The sequence below is a fragment of the Cryptomeria japonica genome, chromosome 6 (genome assembly GCF_030272615.1).
Source record: "Cryptomeria japonica chromosome 6, Sugi_1.0, whole genome shotgun sequence".
NCBI lineage: Eukaryota > Viridiplantae > Streptophyta > Pinopsida > Cupressales > Cupressaceae > Cryptomeria > Cryptomeria japonica.
Window position 1 is genome coordinate 135,759,865 of NC_081410.1, and position 27,566 is coordinate 135,787,430.

Sequence of the window (27,566 nt, forward strand, 5' to 3'; positions counted from 1 at the left end):
AGATTTCAACTAGGGCTTGGTTACAGAAGTTGCAAACTAGTTGGATGCTGTTCAATATGCAACCTTGCACTTGGAAGGAACTGCTTATGACTGGTGGTACCATGGTATGTCTACTCAAGGGCACAATCAGGTAACTACTTTTGATGATTTTAGTCAAGGATTGTTGGATAGGTTTGAGATTAAGGATGAAGAGGAGTATTTCAAAGAATTGGCTAGGTTGAAACAAATGGGTTCCATTAATGAGTATGTAGAAAATTTCTAGAAGATTGCAGTGATGGTACCAGATATGTTAGAAAAGAGGATTGTGTATTGTTGACGTGGCTAAAATCGTATTGCTACAACTCTATCTAGCCAATGTAGAATAGAATGTTCTCGCTGAGTATCCTATCCTTTCTTGAAATAAGGAAGCCCTAATGCTGTTTTTAATTGATCAAAGGGGACAACCTCAAGGTTCCAAATGTCAGGTCATGACTGCAGGATAGCTCAACGGTTGATGTGTATTGTTGGGAGCACAAGGGGCCTTGCGTTTACAACAAGTTGATCTGCATCCTCAGATGCCGCGGGAAAAATAAATGCAAAAGGTTAGGGTTAAGAGACCTAAAATTAACAAGACTGGTGTGTGAGTAGACGGATTCGACATAACCAATCCCTGCTTGGCCAAAATAACTCACAACCTCACAAGAACGGTGCAATTTTCAAGGGAGACTTAGAAGATTTTCAGATAGCAAGTGCATGCCTAAACACCCAATTCTGGCGTAGCTCAGACGAACACCTGCAATTGAACTAAGCACGATTTTAAAGGCTCAGACTAACCATACACAAGGATACACAATCAGCATATCCCCAATGGTATGAACCTGAATCCATCAAATACCTGCTCACCAAAATCATCTATCTAAACTTATTGAAGGAGACCATGCAAACAAAAGAAAACCAAGATAACAAACACCATACTTCAATGTTCATATATTGATTTTGGCCGTCATTACAACAATTTCTGCAACAATTCTACTCTATTCCTAACTACTAAATTCTAACCTTCTAAGTTCTAACAATTTAACCTTCTACAAAAACTCTATTCCTTTACAATGAGAGGCATCCTGCCTTTTAGAGATTTTACAAATTGAACTAGAGGCCAGGATTAACTGCATCCAACAGTCTTGATTTGCCTTCTAGAACTTGGTAACTTTAACCCATGCCTAGTTAATCCTCAGTTATCCTCCCAACCATATTCTCAACTACCTACCACTATTTGACATCAATTCAGGTCAATATGGTAGTTGAAAATAATTGTCTTGTGTTCCTTTGTTTTAAAATATCTTGAACGGGGTCCACAGGGAGTTCTTTACTTTAAAGTTTAAACAATTTAGTTTTGCAAACTGACTTTCTGGAATTAAATCCAGCTGTCTATTTCTGAGTTTACACATTTTGTAGCACCCTGTGTTCTTTGTCTTTAATCTTGCTGGTGGACTTCTACTTGTCGTCCGGTGGTGGTGCGTTTCTTTGTGTTTCAGTTTATGCTCAGCGGTGCGTTCTGCTTTAGCAACGTTGGTTGAAAATTTTGTACACTTGGGGAAATATACAAAATTGTGGTTTCAACCACAACACATGAGTAAAACTCTCCTAATTAAGGGAAGGCTCCCCCTATCTAACTGCAACTTTGAAAATAAAATAGGATGGGACAACAATCTTTCTTCTTTCTTCAAGAATGACAATATTTTTTTCTCTTCACAGAAAAGTATAGCGATTGAATATGAACAACAGTAATCACTTTCAAATGAAATGAGAGAAAGGAAATGAAGTTTCTAGAAAGCGCAAAGACTTCCGTCACTTCCTTCGGGACGAGACAACAATATCAAGCTCAAAGACTTGATTATGTGAAGTCCTATCTACCCTTTTCTATACTAATGCTATAAAGAACAAATTATAACAGCTCAAAGATGGGGATATCTTATTCTTTTCTACTTTAAACAATGGGAAGTAGTATAAGCGCAAAGCCTTACAACTATTTCTCACAGAATCTATTCCTAAATTCTTTTGAGAACAAGTGAAAGCACAGAGACTTGTAGCTTCTCTCAACAAAATATTTATTTTACTCTATATTAAACTCAACTACTTGCAGCACAAAGACTGCAAATCAGATGTGATTAAGCTCTTTAGGAACACTTGCAAGAAAGATAATATAGAACACTAACTTAAAAATGTAGCACAAAGACTCAAAGCTTGAGCAATTTCCTTCTATTTCTTTCAATTCTTGAATTTACACATGAAAGCTCAAAGACTTCTTTGCTGTAAATTTGGTAGAGTTTTTGCTTGCTTTCCAAAAGATAAAGATTACAATAGACCCCTCAAGTATTCATAGAAGAGGAGCCTTGAAAAGAAGGTAGGAGGATCTTAACTAACTTGAGAGATTCTCTCAACCACCAAGGCTTATTCAATAACTAACTTGAGAGATTCTCTCAACCACCAAGGCTTATTCAATAACTAACTAAGACTTCAATAACTAACTAGGACTTCAATAACTAACTAGGACTTATTCCAACTACAGTTCTAATTGGACACAACTTGTAGTTGCCTTACACGTAATTACAAAAGTGCAAGTAATGTGTAACTTGCATTTTACAAAAAATACTTTTACATGTAACTTGTCAAAACAAAATTACAACTAAAGATTACAAAGGTGGAAAAATACAACTAAGTGTTGAAAAACACTTAAGTTGCAGCATGTGAAGACACGAATCCTTTCAACTTATGGATGCTCATTTGTAGTTCCTCGGGATTCGGTTCATGGGTGTTCTTGGCAACAACCATGGTCTTCACAATAGTGTCATGACATCGGAGGAGCGCAGAGTTGTTTTTATTCAGGATAGACTGGATTTCATGCAAAAAGGCTTGGTGTTTCATCAATATCTGAATTGAAGCGGCCGAGAGTTGTTCGCTCCTCCATTCATTATGAATCCTCATCTGTAAATCAGCAAGAACTTCTTCTTCTGGAATCAACTCTCCATCCTGACTTACTATGTTGCAAGAGGCCCTTTCACAATGTGAGACAATATCTCGGAAAACTTCACCCCGGAATCTCTTTGCATCACCGATCTCCTCAATCAGGGATTTAAGAACAAGGGCCTTGTTTTTCAGGAGTTCTTCAAATTCCAAGTACATGATCCTGGAAGAGATGATGGCATGCTCCTACAAAACACTCAGCTGTTGTTGGGGCATGGTATGCCATATTGTCAAACTTTCTTCAACACTTTCCAGATTCTCTTTGAAAGTATTAGAAGTCTGATCCAGTTTCTCCTTAATGGTCTCTAACTTAGACATCATCTGAAAAATGTCTTTCATTACCTGTGCACATAGATCATGAAGCTGATCAACCCAGGAATCCAGTGCTTGTACCTTCTGAGCAGCGCTTTCCACTCCACGAATCGATTCTTGAGAACTAGAAGAACGTATGGATTTACTCCCTTCAGCAGTAGGTTTTGTGATTTTATGAACGGCTGCCATAAGTTGTCGGTTTTTCTCTTCTAGCTTGTCTTTCTTTGCTAGAAGTTCATCACACCTTTGTACCAGCAAAGCTACAGAAAACGGAGTATCATGTTTAATGACCTCATGCGTTTGTTTGCCCAACTCTATCCTTGTAACCTTATAATCAGCAGTTGACATTTCTTCAAGTGGTTTATCTGCAATAGGTTCCACAATTTCAGCTACCTTCATTTTGTTGCTGTCAACAGTTACTCTGGAGATAGTCTTGGCCTTCTTAGCAACTTTGGATCTGGACTGTTTCAGTTGCCGATAGTCAAAGGCATCAGGTGAGATTTCTTGCTTCTTCCTTTTCGAGGTAAAAGAACTAAGCCATGGAGGCAAAGTCATCAACTCTCCTTCAGTAGCAACTGTAAGCAAAGGAGAAGCAGTTTCTGTTTGAATCACCGTGGTCATCCTGGGAGGAATATTTGTTTGGACAGCGACCACGTTTTGCCCAGTTACCTACGGGCATGAAGATTGCCTTGTAAACTCTTCAAAATCAGAAGTGGAAGTATCAATTTCGGATAACTGGATGCAAGTAGGAATATCCTTAGGAATTTCCAACATAGTCTCTTGTTGATGATCAGGAGATGGCTCATATGCTGAAATGGGAATAACATTCTGAGGAGATTCATCCACAAGCAAATCAGGAGGAGAAAGAGGCGTCTCAATGGAAACTGGAGGAATGATCTCATGAGGCGAGTCTGAAACCGGAGACTTAGGAGCATCATCAGATGGCTGCCCTTCTTCTGGATTATCCAGATCGATCACCTGAACATGAATTCGTGATTTTTCCTTCCTACGAACTGTCGTCTCCTCAGGAGGAAGCACTACTGCCCGACTTACTTGCAACTTGATCCTTGTGCCCGAAGATGATGCACCTTCCTTGTTGTCAATCTGAATCTCAGACTTACGTCCAAGAGGCCTCGTAGCATCATCTTCTTTTCCAACCTTGATTTTTATAAGTCTAACAACATTATTTTTCAACCATGCGTTAGTGGTAGCCAAGATAGGCTGAAATCTCTCAAGGATGGATATGCACTCTTTGTGTGACCATTGGATCAAAGGAAGTGGAGCTTCCTCAACCCTCTGAGAAATGTATTCAAGATCAAGTATGTGCTCATCATCAATCATCCCTTGTGGGATATCCACCAAGTTCAAATCAACAATTTGCTCACAGTGAGCCTGCAGTAATCCATCTTCAGAACTTCGGCTTCTGTGCGGAGATCTACCCAGATGTCCTCAATGCGATGCACATGCACAAAGGATTTCTTGATCTTCTCCTTCATACCCCTGTAATCAAAATTAGCTCTAGGTTTAAAATTTTTGAGCTTGATTTCCTGCAATTTAGTTTCCATGGCCTTAGCTTTCACAGATGTGACAAGGGAATACCGGCCAATTTTCAATGGATTTGTGGTAGAGATCCCCATTCCAACCTTGTGTCTAGCAGACTGAAAAGTGTGGACAGCCATGATCTATCTTTCCAACTCCATAAGAATGATCTTGTCAGTCGGGTATCTAGGAAGCATATATGGCTGACCACCATAGCATCCAATTCTCATATAGGTGAAGGTGGGAAACTGTAGAAACAAACATCCATATTCGCACACCCTTTCCCATGCCTCATTTGATACTCTTTTGCTCTTCAGAGTTCTGTCAAACTGACACATGAAATATCCGAAGAATGCATCTTGGACTCTTCTGAAATGCAATCTGCTGGGTCTCAACGACAACTGGTCATAATATTTCCAAACTGGTATAAGTGAGCAATCACCCTTGGTAGAAAGACTTGGAAAGTGTCTAAGTGATGCTGCCAAGTATACCAAATACGAATTCATGAAGAAAGTCATGGTGGTAGGGACTGCTGCAAGTTGTTCACACAAGGCATCACTGATGACTTCTCCCCATGAAATGTGATGAGACTGCCTTATGAACATGATGAACTGATACATTCATGGCTCAAAGACATTAGAATACTCGAGGCCCATCATCTTGCTGAGAAGGGTTATGGTGTCTTCTATTTCCCATTTGAAATCGCAGCGGTACAACTTCGCTCACCTTGAGAAGGAGGCTCGTGGGTCTTGGATCCACTTGTTGATATGTCGCTTGCAATCTTTTTCCCTCTTCATGTAATACTCTGGTGCACTTTCTTTGGAGATTTCCATATAAATAGGTGTAGGAGGTATTTTGAAGACCTTCTCGATCGTATCTGCATCAAGACGGATTATAGCTTCACCATCATCATTTTTGATGACTTTTGTCTCTTTGTCAAAATGATGGGCGCAGGCGAGAACAAACTCAGGTTCTAGGGCAGCCACCGGGAAAGAAGATGCATGATGGATATGGCTGTCCAACAACCGCTGCAAGTTATTATCCTGTGGATCTTCTACCCTCTTGACGAATTCCGACATATCCACGTGCTCTATTTCCGTGTCTTTGATGCGATCCAAAGGAGAAGAAACTTGGGAAGGTGCTACCTCGTTCTGATATTTGTCATATTTGTACTTCATCTTTTTTGAAATTGGAGATGCCAACAAATCTGACATTGATTGTGAACCTGGAATACTGTGATGAAGACTTAAAAGAGTTAAGGCAACATCATAGTCAGCTTCAAATATCATTCTTCCTTCTTCCTTCTTCAAATGGGAATTCAAATGGGAAAAACTTCGATTCTTGAACTTCACGATTTTTTGAGACTAAGAGGGGAAATATATAGAAATGGGAAAATCTTGACTTTGACCAATTTTGGATCTTGGGGAAATTTTTGCAAGTATACAAGTTGGAAAGAACATACATGCAATCGGTGTTTTAAAACCCGAATGCAAGTACACTTGTAGATTTGCAAATGGAGAAATGGATGTAAAATGAGAATTTGACTTGCGGAAAATGACGAAAATGAAAAGTACGAATATGGGAAACATGAATGGATAGAAATGGGAAAATCGGGGAATGTCATTTTCATGAAAATGGGAAGAACTTTTCAACATGTAATCCGGTTTTTAAAAACCGAATTTGAAAAGGGGGGGTATTTCACACTTTTCAACTTGGAATTTTAACCAAAAATGGTTAAATTCCTTAACCGTAAGGGAATAACAAGAATTTCCAGTGAACTTGTAATCGGAATTAAAAATCCCAAATACAAGTAAAGAGGGAATATGGGAAGAACAATGCAATTCAAAAATTGCATACCAAGGGGAAGATCTCTCTCACAAAAACCGATTTTTGGGGGAAGAAGAACATATTTTCAAAAATGCAACTAAGAAGGAAAACCAAGGAAACAAGAAAATAATAAAATGAAACAAGAAAGAAAGGAAAACATACCTTGCTTCAAACTGAAAATGCTTCTCCAAAAATGCAAACAATCTTGGAATGGAGAAGACAAACTAATAAATAGAGAGATTCCAAAATGCCAAACCCTAGCCATGTTTTGCAAAAACGCCTTATGTGGAAAAACGTGGCAGCAAATGCATGTGAAATGGCATGGAAAATGCTTGAATCCTCCTTAACCCTCAACGCCTTATCACTCGTAGCCAAAATGATTCATATCATTGAAGATTCGTGGCATCCCAAAGGGTAAAAAACGTGGTGGCTGTTATAAAGCTAAAAACCAGCAAAAGCAACCTCCATGTGGCATGAAAGGTGTCCAATCATGCATGAAAATAGAGAGCAATCCAAAACGCCTACCTCCTCCAACAAATTCTCCACAAAATTTGCCTTGAAATGTTCAACAAAAACGATTTTCTTGCAAATCGGATTTTTGGGAGACAAAGACAAGTTTGAATTTGCATAAGTATGTGAAAATTGGGTTTTTAAGAACATATGACAAGTTCTAATTTTCACTTTTTCCTCAACAAAGCCAAATTCGGGTTTTTTAGAGAGAGATCCAAGTTTTACTCACTTGTAAAGGGGAAATAAAACCCCTACAACAAGTTATAATTTACTTACACACATGTAATAGGGGTTTAAAATCCCTATTACATGTAAAAACCATTAAAGTAGGGGTATTTTGGAGAGAACTACAAGTTTACTTGTAACTTAACCAAAAAATCCCTATTTTAACTTAAAAAAACTACAAAACAATAAAAATAATAAAAACATCAAAGGGGAAATTTAAAACAAATTACAAGTATTCATCTTTTAATAAAAATGCACATGTAATAAGCTAAAAATTTCCCTACAAAGACCAAAACAATGGACATCATTAAAACTTGCAGTTGGGATTTTAAAACCCGAAATTGAAGGAAAGACATAGCAAAGGAACCCAGAATTTGACGAAATTCGAAACGTAGTTCGAGGATGGACTAAGGATTAAGCCAGTCCAAGGATTAGTCGAAATTTTGCCTCGGGAAGCGTGCCATAGATTAATTTTTTTTCATTTTTTCACAATTTTTTTATGTAATGGTCTTGCAACAAGCAGTGCCCTGGGATCGTTGTTTTAATCTTGCGCTTTGCATCTTCGCTTTTGGCTTTGATTGCCATCAGGTCTTCAATCTGAGCTTTTTAGGTTCTCTCCTGGCTCTTTCAGCGACGTCGTCGATCTGCAAACAAACAATTTCAATCCTGAATTAATTATTTTGAAAAATTAAATAAATTAATTTAACAAATATTAAATTTTTGGGGCAATGTCGGGTTTTGTTTCGGCGAAGATGACAGATGATTACTTTTAAAACAATACAATTCCTCCTTTGCAAAATTAGGGCTTTAAGGTTAAAATGCGAGATTCAAACTTGCTTATTTTCGGCTTGTGACTGTGACTTTGTGCGACTTAGAAATTTTCGGCTAGATTAGCCTATATTGCGCGATTTTGGTCCTTTTAAGATTTTTGGCTTAACGACTTGTTTTGCGTGAATTTGGACTCTGCTCGGGATTTTGGTGGCTTTTGAAAGCTTGAACTTCTCTACGACCCTCTTTCTCCCTCTCTCTTTTCACAAGAAGAATGCAGACATGGGGGTCCCCGTCAAGGTCGAGGTGTGTGTGTAGAACGCACAACATGTACCTCTTCCTAGGAGGTCTTGAAGAGTCTGTTAAAGGTTTGGTTAAGGCTTTTTCACCGTCTACTTTTGAGGAAGCAATAAAAAGAAGCTTACAACTTGAGGTATCCATGCCCAAGAAAACAATGGTGCAACAACCTAAACCATCCAATACTTGGCAACAAAAGGGAGTCTTTCAAAAAAAGGTTCCTTCTTTTCCTCCACCAAAGCGTACTCCAAAGGCAAATATCCCAAACACAGTTCCTAAGAAGATGGATGAGGTAACAAGAACTGAGCTTCGTCGGAAGGGGCTTTGCTCCACTTGCAAAGAGCCATGGGTTCAAGGCCATAGATGTTTGGGCAAGGGACAAGTGCATTATATTGAAATTGTTCCAGAATCAAATTCAGATGAGAATGAGGACTTTCAGGATACCTATGAGGAAGTAGGGGAAGATGAAGACAAAGAAATCAGCAAAGGAGTCACTATAGCAGCCTTATCTGGAGTCTCCAGATACCATCCATTCAGAGTCAGAGGAGTTATAGCAGGCCAAAGGACAACTATTCTTATTGATAATGGTGCAACCCATAACTTTATAGATGAGGGTTATGTGCTTAAAAGAGGGTTGAAGACAGAAGAGTTCCTAGGTTTCAATGTCACCGTTGCAGATGGTTTCACTATGCCATGCACTCGAATTGTCTGGCAACTCAAAATAACATTAGGTGACTATGAGCTATGTGATGATTTATATGTTGTAGGTATTAGAGACATTGATGTTGTATTGGGAGTGCAATGGCTGCATTCTATTGGAGGTTATTACACCAACCATCAAACCATTGAGTTTAAGTTTCAGTCCAATGGCAAGTAGATTTTGCTTAAGGGTCTATTGAATGGGGCACCAAGAGAGGTTTCAACAAAAAGGATTGAGAGGATTTTTTGAAGGGGACAAGTAGCATGGGCTGCAACAATTTTAGTTCACACCTCGAGCTCTTCAGGAAAGCAAGGTAAACACCATTTTGAGATTCAATCCATTCTTGATAAGCATAGTGTTGTTTTCAATGATTTGCCTCCAGGTTTACCTCCCGATAGGGAATTTGAGCATTTAATTGAATTAGAACAGGGTGCCAAGCCTATTATCACAACACCATACTGTCACCCTAAGAGTTACAAGGAGGAGATAGAGAAGGCTATCAAAGAACTTGACATGGGTCTCATAAGACCTAGTTCTAGCCCATTTGCTTCATCTGTAGTGTTCGTGAAAAAGAAGGATGGCACAATGAGGATGTGCATAGATTACATGGCACTCAATAAGAAGACAATAAAAAATAGATACCCCATTTCGAGGATAGATGAACTCATTGATGAGTTGCATGGGGCAGCATATTTTTCAAAGATTGATTTGAGGTCAGGCTACCACCAGATCTGCATGAGGAAAGAGGATGTGGAGAAGACAACTTTCCGTTGCCACTATGGGCATTTTGAATTCCTTGTTATGCCACTTGGTCTCACAAATGCATCAACAACCTTCCAGTCATGCATGAATGAGGTATTCAATAGACATCTCAGGAAATTTGTTTTAGTGTTCTTTGATGATATCTTGATTTATAGTAAAACTTGGAAATAACACCTTGAGCATCTAGATACAGTTTTGGGCATTTTAGAGCAACAATCCTTCTATGCTAAGCTATCAAAGTGTGAGTTTGGGATGACTGAAATTTTATATTTGGGACATGTCATAAGTTCACAAGGAGTGCAGGTTGACCAAGAAAAGATTCAAGCAGTACTAGATTGGCCACCCCCAACCAATCTTACTCAGTTAAAAGGGTTCTTCGTTTTGTGTAGCTATTACAGAAGGTTTGTTAAGGGTTTCTCTCAACTTGCTGCCCCCTTGACCGATTTGACTAAGAAAGGAGCCTTTGCATGGACAAAAGAAGCCCAAAAGACGTTTGATAAACTCAAGGAGGTAATGTGTTCATGTCCGGTGCTTGCAATTCTCGACTTCTCCCTTCCATTTGTTGTGGAATGTGATGCTTCTGGAGAAGGGATTGGGGCTGTTCTATCCCAAAAGGGACACCCAATAGCTTTTGAAAGTAGAAAGCTAAACAAATTGGAGAAGGGATACTCTATCTATGACAAAGAGATGCTGACCATAATGCATGCACTTGATAAATTCAGGCAGTATTTGGTATGTGGTAAGTTTATGGTTAAGATTGATCATAATAGTTTAAAATTCTTTTTGAGCCAAAGGTATTTGAATGATCGTCAGCAAAAGTGGGTGAGTAAGTTGCAAGCATATGATTTTGAGATTGAATACGTTAAAGGGAAAAAGAACATAGTTGCCGATGCACTTTCCAGGAAACCCACATTATGCACACTTTCTACTATTGCTGTTGAATGGAAATTTTCTATAATTTCAGAATATGTCAAAGATTCCTTTACTTCTGAAATTTTGGATGGGAAGGTGGATGACAACAGATACACTATTAATGATGGAATGATTTATTACAAAGGAAGGATACTCTTGTTTCTAGGATCGAAAGTTAAAGAAAAGATACTGAGGGCTTTTCATGATACGCCCTTGGCTGGTCATCAGGGGTATTACAAAACATGCAGGCAGGTCCGAGAGAGATTCTCTTGGAAGGGCATGAAAAATGATGTACTCCAGCACATTAGGGAATGTATGGTTTGTCAGCAAAATAAGAGTGAGCAGATTTTTCCAGCAGGACTGCTACAACCACTTCCCATTCTCGAGCATAAGTGGGAGAGCATCTCGATGGACTTCATTATAGGTTTACCCAAAGCTCAAGGTAAAGATTGCTTGTTTGTGGTGGTTGACAGATTAACAAAATATGCCCATTTCATTCCTATCACATCCGAATTCAACGCATCCCAAGTAGCATAATTGTTTTTCAAGGAGATCTCTAGATTGCATGGTTTGCCACGGAGCATTGTTAGTGATAGAGATAGCAGGTTTCTTAGCTCTTTCTGGAAGGAGCTTTTCCACTTGACAGGTACAAAACTCACTCCTAGCACTAGCTACCACCCCCAAACAGATGGGCAAACAAAGATAGTCAACAAGTGGATAGAGGGATACTTTGCATCAGATTGCTGTTCTTGTCTGTGTTAGACATTTATTTCATGCATCTTTCTTTGTGGGAAGTGTGAAGAGTTTGGAGAATATTTTGGGTTTTGTAGTGGATTTGTGAAGCTTTGAGATCCGTTTCTGGAGTCTATTTTGTAATGTTTCATGGCAGATTTGTAGACTGTCACAAACATATATTTGCATGCTGTTATAATGCCAAAATTTCTGTAGAATCTTCTTCTTATGTTATATGAGGGTTTTAAGTGTTTATAGGTTCATTGGGGCAATTCTCGGCATACCCGATTTCACCGCTTGTTTGCGAATTGTAAATCTGAGTTGGGTTATTAGAATTCTGTAAATCAGATATAAATTTGCAGCAAGGGTTACTACAAATATTCATGTTCATTAAAACAGATTTCCATTTTCAACACTAGCCTCAAATTACATTAATAACATTATGTTATATTTACATCCTTATGTTTTATTATATTAGTAGTATTTCACATTCCCCCCTTATGTTACATTACCCGTATTACATTGTATGACCAGTATTAAATTATATTAATATTATTATACTGTATTAACAGTATTATATTATTTTCACCTACATTTGATTACATTATCTGAATTGTATTACATTGGCAGTATCATACCATACTGACAATATTATCTCAGATTCTACTAACAGTATTAGCTTCAGGTTACATCATTATATTATTTTGGCACCTTTAAGATATACTATATTAATAGTGTTTTTACGTTAATATGTGCCTCCTATATCACATTAATAGTATAAGTTGTATCAACAGTGTTAAATTGTATTAATAGTATTAGTATTAATTTGTATAAGTAGTATTAATTATATTATTAATATTAAATTGTATTAGCATCATATGATATTGTTAGCAATCATCATGGTTATACCCGTAATGTTTCCAAGACTGCTGATGACTTTTTGTCTTTTCTGTATTTCTCTTTCCTTCTTATTTTTCCCCAGGCAGGGTTGACTGCTGCGACCCCTTATTTTTGTCTTCCGTTCCCTCCTTAACTTCCTCTTTTTCTTTATGCCCTGGCTGGGAAAGACCAACTCCTATTTTAAAGAGTCTCGATGGGTATATCTTCCCCTTAAGGGACGTGTGAACAGAATATCTTTTGATTGTAGTCTTTGCCAACTAAGACAAGTATCAGTTCATAATAATTATTGATATTATTTAATAATTATTGTGAATACTACTTAATAGTAATCAACCGAGACAAGTATCGGTTCATAATAACTATTGATATTATTTAATAATTATTGTGAATACTATTTAATAGTAATTAATATTGATTGCAAATTAATATTTATCGTGTCTAGTTAATAATTATTTGTGAACATGTAATATTAACAAGAATATTAATAAACAAGGATATTATTAATAATAATAAAAAATGGATAATTTTATTAATTTTAAGTAATATTTAATGGTAAATTGTGGATAAGTATTTTGGGAATAATAATAATCCTTTTAATGATAAGAATATACTGAGATGATTAAAGTAATAATGAGCATAATATAAGGGTCATTATACTTAGTTAAATCTTCAATGGGGACATTACAATCTGGGTATATGCTTGGGTGCACCCAAGGTACACCCCACAACAAACACGGGGCGTTCAGGGCGTACCTTGGGTGCATCCAAGTGCACCCCTGGGAGTATCTGTACCTAGACACACTCGATATGGGTTCAGCCTGGGTTCCGCATGTACCTTGCAACTTAGTGTGTAGTCTTAGTCAAAGGCTTGGAGTAGTTGAGTATGCTTAAACCATAATGCTTTGTTAATTGAAAGGAGATGAACAATCCGATCAATGTTCTAAATTTCTAATGTTATTTCTCATAGAAAATTTATAAGCAATGAAATTGTGTTCACATGGGTTGGAAAAGGATAAACTATATTCATATGAAAACTCTTTAGTGCATACTTGGAAATGAATGCAAATAAATAGTAATTTTTGGTAGAAAATGTTTCATCTTGTTCTTCTTTTAAATGTAGTGTATAACATCCATTTGCATCTCATTTAAGAAGTGGTCTAGCAAGGTTCAAGAAGCAATTCTTGTTATTGCTTTATTGTGGTTGAAAACATCAAGAATGACATGTGAGTCCTTACAATCCTCACTCCTTAAAGCTGAAATAAATAGCTCTTTTGAACAAAAGGACTATTGTGTTCATAGTTTAAACTTATTATGCGTTTGTCCTCAAAGATTCCTATAGATAGCTGAAAATTTAGTGTAATCTGTATGCATAGACACTTTTCCTGTAAGAATTTGCAGTTATTCATAAATAATTTAAATATCTGATTTTTTTTGGTCTTTTCTGACTTATTCCTTAGTTAGAATGATCCAGCTAAATTGTTTGCTGGTTTACTTATAGTTAAGGGGCAAACATGTCTCAATTAGTTGCCCTTTCATTGTTGTAAAATCTTTGTGATTGTGATCATGAGTAACTTGCATTGTATACATCTAATTGCTAACTTTGCTTCTTTGCAGGTGGACCTTGAACAATATCCAACAGGACCCCACATTGCATCACGGATGTTGTATATGGTACTTTTTGGTTTTAATCAAACTTCATGATAAAGTGGGTTCATTTGTCTTGTTGATAATTTCATTCCAGCCACAATAATCTACTTGAAGTAGTAACACAAATTGTTTTGATCGTTCAAATTGTCTGGATGGCAGGATTTTGATTTGTTTTGTTAATGTAGCTGATAATAGATAATCCTAATGCAAGATTCAAAATACAGAATGCCTTATTGTGTATTTTATGCATAAAATGTGTTTTTTAATCATCACTTCAATACTATTTTCTTGTCATGATCATTCTGTTCCTTCTTATACATTCCTCAAAAGCATAAGGTAATTTTGCTTTGTGACAAATTTTATTTCAATGTTACCTCGAGTTCCCAGGATAGGGACGCTAGAGGACAAGTTTCCGAGATGGCAAATCATTTTTGCCAATTTTGGGGATGGCTATATAAAATATAGGGAAAATTTAAATGTTCATATGAAAACATGGATAAAGCACGTATATATACATTATATTCATATGAAAACATGGATATAGTGTGCATATGAAAACATTTTAGAACCTTAAGTTTTAACATACAACATTTGTGTTCAAAATTCATTGTCAATACTCAATATGCATTCATAATTCAGAATTCATCGTCAATATGCCTGTTATATTAAAAAGATAACATACAAAATGCCCAAAGGCTACACTACTGCCATATAGTTTCATTTTCAATTATGAAATGAAAATACAAAAAAAAGTACACCGCTGCCCCTAATCTGCAGCTCTTAACACTGTATCAAAATCAGAGTCCTTTGAGTTTCTACCACTATCATGGTCCACCTCCACCTCATTCAATAGAATCCCAACAAATCCCTTTGGTGTCTCCTCATCAACCTAGGTCATGTCTTTGGGGTCAACATCCCGTTGTAGATTCAACCTCTTTTCCTTCTATCCTGTTCCTCCTCTTTCAATGGTTGCTTGCTTCAAACTCTCTTGCTACTCCATTTTTTTTTCCTCTCATACAAATGAAAATGAGTCAAAATCTTTTGCCTAATGACTTTTAGGGCAACCTAGGAGGTAGGGGCCCACAAAACAATTAAAAAATGCCTTTTTTGCAACTTGAAGGTGTTTTAAAAAAAAAGTCTCCTTGATGCCGGGGATGTCTAGTTGTCCTTAGGACAGTTGGGGGACGTCCCATATGTCCCCGATCATACTCGGGACGGTTAGAGGTTTGTGGCGTTAGGGGACAACGTTTTCGAAAAAGGGGACATTGTTTTTGTTTTTTGGCATGAAGGGGGACATCCCGTAGCCGTCTGCAAGTCCTAGAAATGTCCTTGTACCGGAAACCCCAAGTCTCAGAAACGTCCTTGGTACGGGGATGAGGCTTTTTCAGACCGGGGACATGTCCTCGGGTTTTGCTATTTTATTTAAGTATATTAGAATGTACTCCATTAATGGTTTTTTGGTCATCCTTGGGACGGTTGGAGGACATCCTAGACATCCCTGGTCGTCCTTGGGACAGCTAGAGGTCCATGGCGTCAGGGGATGACGTTTCCAAAAAAGGGGACAGCCAGAGGTCCGTGGCGTCAGGGGATGACGTTTCCAAAAAAGGGGACTGTCATGTCCCCTCCTTGATCATTATTTATAATCTAAATGAAACAATTATTATTATAAACTAATATAATCAACAAATGATTATTTGAAATTATTAATATTTAATTATTAAATATTATTATTAATATTTAATTATTAAATATTATTATTATTATTCACAAATTAATATTGAAAATTATTATACAAAAATTATTTAGTAATATGTGAATCACATTTTATTATTAATAGAATTTAATATTGTTAATACAATTAATATTACTAATGCAATTTAATATTGATACTATTAATATAATTTAATACTATTAATACAACTTGCTTGCGCATATATATATATAAAAGAGAGGCAATGATATTTGGTGATAATAATATAACTTTATCGCTGTGAAATTTGGATACATTGTTATATAATTATCAGGCACAACTCATGGTGCGAATTATTATTGAAGGAAACACATTTGGAGATTAATATACCTACTTGATAATATAATTTTTGGAAGAGATTATTGTGATGTCCCTATCTTTTCACGTCATGTCAACCCAATAACTCAATTGGTGACGCATCTCGAGAAGACAAAATTGAAGTAATACTTGCAAAGGCATATAGAGATAATTATGTATAGTATCCATAAAGATGATCATCGCTTAAGAGAAACCATCGCCAAGTATGGAGCATCGATAGAAGCAATCCTGGCCTGCATTCCATACACCTGAGTGTGCTCATCTGGTAGATCCCATTCAGAATCTGAAGAATGATGCGGAATAGCGAATAAACAAATAGGTCAATTATAAAAGACATTAAATAAACATTTTGGCAAGTATCAATCAGCGATTTGTGGAAGAATAATAATTATCGAATTGACCAATTAGATTAGTCACTATTTGGTAGTTAGCAACGGATACAGAAATTACTATGCATCGTTGGGTAATAACTATTAAATTAATGAGGAATTGATGAATGTTATTATGAATACGTATTAGAGATACAAGTCTAATCGTTGTCATGAAGAGATACAATTTTGAAGGGGCAAGAGTCACGTCTTCATAACCTGACTGATCATTCCAAATGCGAGGTATAAGAAGGGATTCTGAATCATTCACCCAGCATCGGAAAAAAGGGGGATAAAAGGATTTTAGATTACAACATAAGAGAATGAAGGGATCAAGTCTCGGACCCAACATTGTACGTCTGAAGCAAAGGTCCAGCCACAGCAGTTACAGCACTAAACACCCTATAGAACATCATTCCCAGATTTGGACAGCAGTAATCGAATTGTGTATATTGTATATTCCCAATAAGAAACAACTGTTCATATTACTATTGTCAGTATCAATCTATAGTTCATGAAATATTAATATTGTCACAGCAAGTAATGGTGTACTGGGTGCAAATCAATATTGCTATTATATGATTACATCTCCAAATGCTTAGGTTATTGTAAGAACCGAGTGTCAATTATCTCATAATCTTTACATTGTCCGATAAGGGACATTACAATTATGTTTGGAGATACACCATGAAGATATTCCAATTATAATGCAAGGTGAGTATAACACTATGATAAGTTTTGAGGATCATCACATAGTGATAATAAGTGCACAAAACCATCCAAGCTAGTTGTCAAAGCCAATCGTTAAGATAAGGGAAAAACATCACCGACCCATGTTTGAAGATGAATGTCCCTTGACACTCATTACCATTTGGTGTTAGTAACTTCTTTTCCAATAAAAGTCGTCTTTTTGTCTGCTCTACAAACTCAAATACAATGATTTAATCTCAATTAGTTTGATCATTATCAAAAATAGGCTCATGTATTACCTCTTGTAAGCCTAACTATTCATTACACTAGAGAATTTAACTAAGTCCCACAATTAATTGAAAAGGACATGGATAATCTCAAGTTCAACTAAGGCCATTGTGGACATAAGTAACTTCAATGGAATGAACCCCACAATGAAACCTAGTAGGGACATTACAGGGACACCATTTCCGTTTTTTGGCATGAAGGGGGAATCCCTTGGCCATCCCCAAGTCCCAAAAACGTCCTCGTATCGAAAACCCCAAGTCCCAGAAATGTCCACGGTATGGGGATGAAGTTTTTTCAGACTGGGGACATGTCCTTGGGTTTTTCTATTTTATTTAAGTATATTAGAATGTACTCCAATAATGGTTTTCCTTTTTTAACCTTTTTGATTGAAATCAAGCTAAGGGCAGCTTTATATCATACCTATCCTTATGTTAGGCAGTTCCTTGAATATAGGCGTTGAAAAATAATTGGATGATTATATTTACGAATATGCAACTTATATATAGAGGTTTACAAGATGATGTTCTATAAAAAGAATAAATCGTTTAAGTGAAAACTAAAAAACTAAAAAGCTAAAAAGCTTACAAAATAAAACAACTAAAAAGCTAAATGACGAACTAAATGACCATTAATAGAACAACTAAATAGGTAACTGACTAAAAGAATGTTATTCTAATAAATATCCACATATACTTGAAAAATGAAAAAATGCCTTGACTATGATTTTTGGAACATATGTTGCTTGAAATGAATTCCTATATATATATATATTGAGAGAGAGAGAGAGAGAGATTCTTACTGCCTGGATTTTGCTGTAGCATTACTGTTGATGTGTCTAAAGTCGCATTGCTGCAACTCTATCCAGCCAACGCAGAATAGAATGATCCCTTGAGTATCCTATCCTCTCTTGTATAAGGAAGCCCTAATGCTATTTGGTTTGATCATGTGGGGACAACCTCAAGGTTTTAAATGTCAGTTCTTGACTACGGAATAACTCAACGGTCGATGTGTTTTGCTGGGAGCACAAGGGGCCTTATGTTTTGCAACAAGTTGGTCAACATCTGATTCTCGAACTACGAAATAAAAGCAAAAGAGAAGGGTTTAGGAAACCTAAAATTAACCAGGATGGTATGCGGGTAGACGGATTCGACATAACCAATCTCTGCTTGGCTAGAATAACTCACAACCTCGCAGGAACAGTGCAATCTTCAAGGGGACTTGGAAGATTTCAGATTGCAGGACCATGGCTAAGCACCCAATTTTGGCACAGCTCAGATGGACACCTGCAATTGAACTAAGCATGATTTAAAGGCTCAAGTTAACCATACACAAGGATACTGTTGTCCTCATTTTTGTTTCCAAAAATGGAGGACCACTACATAAAATTTTTGTGAAAAAATGAAAAATTTTACTCTATGACACACTTCCTGAGGCATAATTTCGACTAATCCTTAGTCCATCCTCGAACTGCGTTTCAAATTTCGTCGAATTTTGAGTTCGTTTGCTATGTCTTTCCTTCAATTACGGGTATTAAAACCCCGACTGCAGGTGGAGAATTTTCTTCAAACTACAAGTTTTAATGATATTCATTGTTTTGGTCTTTGTAGGGGAATTTTTGGCTTATTACATGTGCACTTTTATTTAAAAGATGTTACTTGTAATTTGTTTTAAATTTCTCCTTTGTTGTTTTTTTTTTTAATTGTTTTTGGTCTTGTTTAGTTAAAATAGGGATTTTTTGGCTAAATTACAAGTAAACTTGCAGTTTGATCCAAAAACCCCTACTTTAATGGTTTTTACATGTAATAGGGATTTTAAATCCCCATTACATATGTGCAAGCATTTCTAACTTGTTGTAGGGATTTTATTTCCCTTTTACAAGTAAAACTTGCATTTCTCTCCAAAAACCCCGATTTTATGCATAAAGTGCATTTTTGACAATTTTAAAACTTGCAGTTTGGTCTAAAAAACCCGATTTTGCCTAGTAAGTGAAAAAGTGCAATTTTAAACTTGTCATATGTCCAAAAAAACCCGAATTTGGCCTTGTAAGTGAAAAAGTGAAAATTAGAACTTGTCGTATGTTCTAAAAAACCCAATTTTCACTACTTATGCATTTCGAACTTGTCTTTTTGTCCCAAAAACCCGATTTGCAAGAAAATCGTTTTTGTTAAACTTTTCAAGGCAAATTTTGTGGAAGATTTGTTGGAGGAGGAAGGCATTTTGGTTTCTATCCTATTTTCATGCATTCTTGGACACTTTTCACGCCACATGGAGGTTGTTTTTGCTGGTTTTTAGCTTCATAACAGCACCACGTTTTTCCAAAAAACCACGTTTTTAACCCTTTGGGATGCCACGAATCTTCAAAGAGATGTATCGTTTTGACTAAGAATGTCAAGGCATTGAGGGTTAAGGAGGTTTCAACCTTTTTCCATGCCATTTAACACTCTTTTGCTGCCACGTTTTTTCATATAAGGCGTTTTTTGCAAAACGTGGCTAGGGTTTAGTGTTGCGGTTTGTTCTCTATTTATTGGATATTCTTCTCCATTCCAAGTTTGTTGCATTTTTGGAGAAGCATTTTCAGTTTCAAGAAAGGTATGTTCTCTTTCCTTTCTTTTCTTCATTTTGTTATTTTCTTGTTTTCTTAGTTTTCTTTCTTAGTTGCATTTTTGGAAATGTGTTGTTCTTCCCCCAAAAATCGGTTTTTGTGAGAGAAATCTTCCCTTTGGTATGCAATTTTTGAATTGCATTGTTCTTCTCATATTTCCCTCTTTACTTGTCTTCGGATTTTAAAATCCCGATTACAAGTTCGCTGGAAATTCTCGTTCTTCCCCTACGGTTAAGGAATTTAACCATTTTTAGTTAAAATTCCAAGTTGAAAAGTGTGAAATACCCCTCCCTTTCAATTTCGGGTTTTAAAAACCGGATTACATGTTGAAGAGTTCTTCCCATTTTCATGAAAATGACATTCCCGGATTTTCCCATTTCTATTCATTCATGTTTCCTATATCCGTACTTACCATCTCCGTCATTTTCCGCAAGTCAAAATCTCATTTTCCATCCATTTCTCCATTTACAATTTTACAAGTGTACTTGTATTTGGGTTTTAAAACCCCGATTGCATGTATGTTCTTTCCAACTTGTATACTTGCGAAAATTTCCCCAAGATTCGAAATTGGTCAAAGTCAAGATTTTCCCATTTCCATATATTTCCCCTCTTCCTCTCACAAAATCGTGAAGTTCTAAAATCGAAGTTTTACCTATTTGGAGAAGGAAGAATGATATTTGCAGCTGACTGTGATGTTGCCTTAACTCTTTTAAGTCTTCATCACAACATTCCAGGTTCACAATCAATGTCAGATTTGCCGACATCTCCAGCTCCAAAGAAGATGAAATATAAATATGACAAATATTAGAATGAGGTAGCACCTTCCCAGGTTTCCTCTCCTTTGGATCGCATCAGAGACACGGAAATAGGGCACGTTGATATGTGAGAATTCGTCAAGAGGGTAGAAGATCCACAGGATAATAACTTGCAGCGGCTATTGGACAGCCATATCCAACATGCATCTTCTTTCCCGGTGGCTGCCCTAGAACCTGCGTTGGTTCTTGCCTGCGCCCATCATTTTGACAAAGAGTCAAGAGTCATCAGAAATGATGATGAAGAAGCTATAATCTGTCTTGATGCAGATATGATCGAGAAGGTCTTCAAAATACCTCCTGCACTTGTTTATATGGAAATCTCCAAAGAAAGTGCAGCGGAGTATTATGTGAAGAGGGAAAAAGATTGCGAGCGACACATCAATAGGTGTATCCAAGAGCCACGAGCTTCCTTCTCAAGGTGGCCAAAGTTGTACCGCTGCGATTTCAAATGGGAGATAGGAGACACCATCACTCTTCTTAGCAGGATGATGGGCCTTGAGCATTCCAATGTCTTTGAGCCATGGATGTACCAACTCATCATGTTCATAAGGCAGTCGCATCACATTTCATGGGGAGAAGTCATTAGCAATGCCTTGTGCGAACTCGTTCAGCAGTTCCTACCACCATGATCTTCTTCATGAATTCATATTTGGTATACTTAGCAACATCACTTAGACACTTTCCAGGTCTTTCTACCAAGGGTGATCACTCACTTATACTAGTTTGGGAGTATTATGATCAGTTGCCGTTGAGACCTAGCAGACTGCATTTCAAAAGAGTCCAAGATGCATTCTTCGGGTATTTCATGTGTCAGTTTGATAGAAATCTCAGGAACAAGAAAGTATCAGATGAGGCATGGGATAAGGTGTGCGAGTATGGATGTTTGTTTCTGCATTTTCCCACCTTCACCTATATGAGGATCGGATGTTATGGTGGTCAGCCATATATGCTTCCCAGATACCCAACTGATAAGATCATTCTTATGGAGTTGGGAAGACAGATCATGGCTGTTCACACTTTTCAGTCTGCTAGACACAAGGTTGGAATGGGGATCTCTACCACAAATCTATTGAAAATTGGCCGGTATTCCCTTGTCACATCTGTAAAGGCTAAGGGCATGGAGACTGAATTGCAGGAAATCAAGCTCAAAAGGTTTAAACCTAGAGCTGATTTTGATTATAGGGGTATGAAGGACAAGATCAAGAAATCCTTTGTGCATGTACATCGCATTGAAGACATCTGGGTAGATCTCCGCACGAAAGCCGAAGTTCTGAAGATGGATTACTGCAGTCTCACTGTTGAGCAAATTGTTGATTTGAACTTGGCGGATATCCCACAAGGGATGATTGATGACGGGCATATACTTGATCCTGAATACATTTCACGGAGGGTTGAGGAAGCTCCACTTCCTTTGATCCAATGGTCGCACAAAGAGTGCATATCCATCCTTGACAGATTTCAGCCTATCTTGGCCAACACCAACGCATGGTTGAAAAGTAATGCTGTTAAACTTATAAAAATCAAGGTTGGTAAAGAAGATGATTCTACGGGGCCTCTTGGACGTAAGTCTGAGATTCAGGTTGACAACAAGGAGGGTGCATCATCTTCGGGCACAAGGATCAAGTTGGGAGTCAGTCGTGCAGTAGTCCTTCCTCCTGAGGAGACGACAGTTCGTGGGAAGGAAAAATCACGATTCCATGTTTAGGTGATCGATTTGGATATTCCAGAAGAGGGGCAGCAATCTGATGATGCTCCTAAGTCTCCAGTTTCAGACTCGCTTGATGAGATCATTCCTCCAGTTTCCATTGAGACACCTCTTTCTTCTCTTGATTTGCTTGTGGATGAGTCTCCTCAGAATTCTATTCCCATTTCAGCATACGAGCCATTTCTTGATCCTCAACAAGAGAGTGTGTTGAAAGTTCCTGAGGATATTCCTACTTGCATCCAGTTATCAGAAATTGATACGTCCAATTCTGGTTTTGAAGAATTCATGAGGCAATCTTCATGCCCATTGGTAACTGAGCAAACCGTGGTCGCTATCTGTTGATGTGTATTTTGTATACGACCAAACACAGAATAAAATACCTAAAGGTACCTTATCCTCTCTTGAACAAAGTTTCCGACGCTGAAGATCTCGCTGAAGGATCAGTCGGAGCAACTCCAAGGTTCTGTTATGTAGGTTCTCTACTCGTGGATAAGCTCTTTGCGGTACGATGTGATTTTGCTGGAATCACAAGGGGACTTACACTCGATGATTTGAACGTCTGATTTGCTTTAAATATTACTGGAACATAGGATTTCACTAGCCTAGATTTTTGAAAAAAGGAAAAAAGGATGAGGGTGAGGGAAGGATCTAATTCTGACACTAAGAGTGTAGGAGCAATGAATGCCCTTTGATGAAATTCTAACTAAGTCTTGTCTTGACATCCCAGGACCATCTCCACAAGGTTAGTGCGATCTTCGGAGGAAAGCTTTATGATGTGCAGATCATCGCTACAGGCATAGACGCCATCAGGTTGATGCATATCATTGAAGAAGCGACAATTTGAAGTTAGGCTTAAGGTGAATGATTCTAGTTGACTACACAAGGCAAGTCTGCAATCAACAAATTGCTAGTAGTATGGATATACAAATTTCACCATCAATCAAACACATTTCTTCCACTCATCTAATAACATGAAATCAAACCTGAGAAGAATATAGACCATGCAAATTGTTGAATCGACCCATAGATTTCACCATTTCTTTAATGAAGTTTACAAGTCTTTTACAACAACATCTTGGCAACAATCTTTGCCTTCTCTTTCTATTCTACTCTAATTGCTATTCTATTTGCTATTAATCATTAGCTATTCTAACTTGTATGAACTAACTATTCACCTTCTAACTATTAATGACTAACTATTAGCCTTTACAAATGAGGAGCCAAGGCTTAAATAGCGCCCTCAATACAATTCAATGGCTTAGATCAATTTGAGATCAATGGTCGAGATTTTACAATAAAATCCCTAATTAGGGTTTGTTACAACAAACTCAATTCTGACCAATGAAATAATTGCATTGTTTGGACACATGTCTTCTCTGGAATATTCGACCAATGGATAACAGGGGTAGGTACATCGAAGTTTGTGCCATCCCCAATGAGTCAGGTACATTGAATTTGGACACGCTGAGGTGGACCAATCTGACTGGAGGAGTGATGACTGGGATGCCACCTTGTTTGTCACTTGGTTGATGTTCAATTTGGTGATGTTGATAAGCTAACTTTAATTAACTCTTCTGAAACTATCTGCTTCTCCAACAGACCCTTGCACTGACCTCCTTTGTCTTTGATGTGTAGGATGGATGGTGTACCTTTCCTTCAAATGTTGGACCGGAAGAGGTCGTCCCTGATGATGCTGGACTGGAGAAGGTCGTTCTTGCTCTGGCCTGGTCTTCTTTTAACTGCAAGACAAACCAAAAGATGATTAAGGACACATAATAAATTCATTTTAACATAGCATTTTATACCTTAAATAATCAACAAGAAGACATCAAAATGAAGTTTGCTCAAGATTCTTTCAAGGGACAAGTTTCATAAGAATTTCGCCCTGGACCCTTTGGAAGGGTCAGGAGCGAAATTTGCATTCCTGGCTCAAATTGTTTTCACTTTGCAACCATACTTGCTTAGACCCAAGGACGCCCTTATTTTCGACCAACACCAATCCTGATGCAAATTTGGGGCAAAAGAGAGGTTTTTAAGAATTTCGCTCTGGACCCTTTGGAAGGGTCAGGAGCGAAATTCACCTTTTAGGACAAAATCTATAATGTTTCCTCTCCAAAATACCTTCCAAAGCAAGCACACACTAGTTTTCCTTCCTCTAGAGCCCATGGATTCACGCCTTGACCTCTATCATGAGCAATTTGAGTGAAATTGGGTATTTCGCTCTGGACCCTCTGGAAGGGTGAGGAGCGAAATTCACCTTTTAGGTCACAACTCTTCATTTTCTTCACTTCAATTCATCCTGCAGGGCAAAGTAACATCATTTCAACCTCAACTACACCTTAGGACTCCAAGTCTTGACTTGACACAAGGAGGAAATAGGTAGATAAAGAATTTTGCTCTGGACCCTTTGGAAGGGTTAGGAGCGAAATTCTCATTTTAGCTCAAAATTCACACTTTTGAAGGTCAAACATCTTTCCAAGGCATTCCAAATAGCCTTTCTCACCCTAGTCTAGGCCTGACTTAGCACAAAATTTGGAGGATAAGATGGTTTTTAGGGTTTTCGCTCTGGACCCTTTGGAAGGGTCAGGAGTGAAAATCTTATTTTAGGCTTATTTCCTCATCTTTCAACTCCAATCCACCTCCAAGACCAAGGACACATCGCCTCACTCCTATCTAGGCCATAAAAATCAAAAACTTGACTTGATTTGCAAGGAAAAAAGGTTGATCCATGAATTTCGCTCTGGACCCTTTGGAAGGGTCAGGAGCGAAATTCTCATTTTGGCTTCAAAATTTGCATTCTTGGTGACCAAAATCCACTCTAAGGCAATCCAAATGACTTCTCTCACCCTTGTCCAGGTTTGACTTTGCTCAAATTTTGGAAGGAAAGATGGTTTTTAGGATTTTCGCTCTGGACCCTTTGGAAGGGTCAAGAGCGAAAATCACTTTTTAGGCTCAATTCCTTCACATTTGATTATCATTGATAAGTCAAAGCTATTTCTAAGGACCTCTCCCATCAAAACTCACCTTAGTCAGCACTAGGCTTGGCACAAAATTGGGAAAAAAGGTGGTTTTGAGAAAATTTGCTTTGGACCCTCTGGAAGGGTCAGGAGCGAATTTATTAATTTAGGCTTATTCCTCCATCATTTCAAGTTGAATTCACCTCAAAAGGCTAGAAAACACTTCTCCTCTCACATCGAACCCAAGTTTGTCTTGATTTTGCAAGGGAAAATAGGTGGTTGAAGAATTTTCGCCCTGGACCCTTTGGAAGGGTCAGAAGCGATTTTCATCATTTGGCTCAATTCCTTCAATCTTGATAATCATTGGCAATTTGGAGTCATTCCTAAGGCCTTCTTTAATCATGATCCACACTAGATTTGGCATGAAACTAAGGGAAAAGATAGGTTTTGCACAATTTCGCCCTGGACCCTTTGGAAGGGTCAGGAGCGAATTTCCCTTTCTAGACCAAAATCATCATTCTTTCAATCCCAATCCTCTTTGCAAGGTAAAATCTCCTCTCTCTTCGCCTTAGGAACAAGGTCTAAGCTCAAACAAGGTTAAAAATATAGGCTTGTAAGGAATTTCGCTCTGGACCCTTTGGAAGGGTCAGGAGCGAAATTCACTATTTGGCTCAAAATCCTTCATTTTTCAATGCTTTCAAACATTTCCAATGGCAAAAGATGTCCATCCTTCCTTTCAAGATGCCTTGCAAATCAAAATTTGGTCAAACTAGGGAGGAAATTAGCCTTAGGAGGATTTTCGCTTTGGACCCTTTGGAAGGGTCAGTAGCGAAAATCTTAGTTTAGGCTCGATCACTCACTTTTCAAACTTCAAACCACCTCAAGAAGCAAACTTAGATCATTTTCCACCTAAGGAAGAAGGATTGATGCCCAAATCAAGTAGCAAATGAGGTTTATGGTGAATTTCGCTCTGGACCCTTTGGAAGGGTCAGGAGCGAAAATCACTCTTAGGCTAAAATCTTGATCTTCAAAATCATCCAACTCCCTCTCAAGGCAAGAACATACCAATTCATCCCCCATCATGTCAAGGCCTAGCCAAAACAAGGAAGGAAACAAGAGATATAAGGATTTTCGCTCTGGACCCTTTGGAAGGGTCAGGAGCGAAAATCATGTTTTGAGCTTGATTCTTGACCTTTTCAACTCCAATCTTCTTTGGGAGGCAAACATAGATCCTTCCTCTTGCATTTCTACCGAGATCTTGACTTTAGCCAAGGGAAAAATGAGTGTTTTCAAGAATTTTGCTTTGGACCCTCTGGAAGGGTCAGGAGCGAAATTCGCTTTGGACCCTTTGGAAGGGTCAGGTGCGAAATTTGACATTTTGGTCTCTCCGTCAGGATCATTTTATGGAATATAACATTTAAGTATAAGTGATCCTTATATCTTTCTTCTTTCTTATACTTTAAGTTATATTCCATATATACTGTCAGGATGTTTGAGAGTGGTTTCGGACCTCCAGGAGTTATATTGCAAAATCTAGTTTTTGGAGGATTCTTTAGTTTTCTAGATAGTTAAATTTCGGGATCAGGACATTCCAGACTTAGACAAATTTCAGGGCATTTGAAGATCATGATGACATTCCAGACTTCATCACTCACCAACTCGACCTAACTCAGACCTTCAAGGATGATACTCACTCACCAAGCAAGACACAATTAGCAACAAGAGCAAAACCAGGCCCTAAGGAAGACTTTCAAAGAAACCCTAATTCTGGGGCCCCGTGGACTCACCTTGGCTCAAGCAGAGCCTGCCATCCTAGTGATCCCCTTGGCGACACTCGAAAAGCAATGGCTAACAGACAAAACTCTAAAACCTAGAAAGCAAAACCCCACAAAGAGAAAAAAGTAGGGGTCCCCATTTGCAATGGGGCGATGTGTGAATA

At 37.8% G+C, this 27,566-nt stretch overlaps 1 protein-coding gene across 2 annotated transcripts in view; it reads left to right on the forward strand.

Annotated features, from left to right (window-relative positions):
• The window catches only part of LOC131044226 (uncharacterized), a 145,249-nt gene that overhangs the window by 46,092 nt on the left and 71,591 nt on the right, over nt 1–27,566 (forward strand). For both annotated transcript variants that reach the window (XM_057977511.2, XM_057977510.2), the window contains one exon: nt 14,102–14,158. In XM_057977511.2, the coding sequence (XP_057833494.1) occupies nt 14,147–14,158 (12 nt within the window). In that variant the 5' untranslated portion in view covers nt 14,102–14,146. The remainder of the gene's footprint in view (nt 1–14,101; nt 14,159–27,566) is intronic.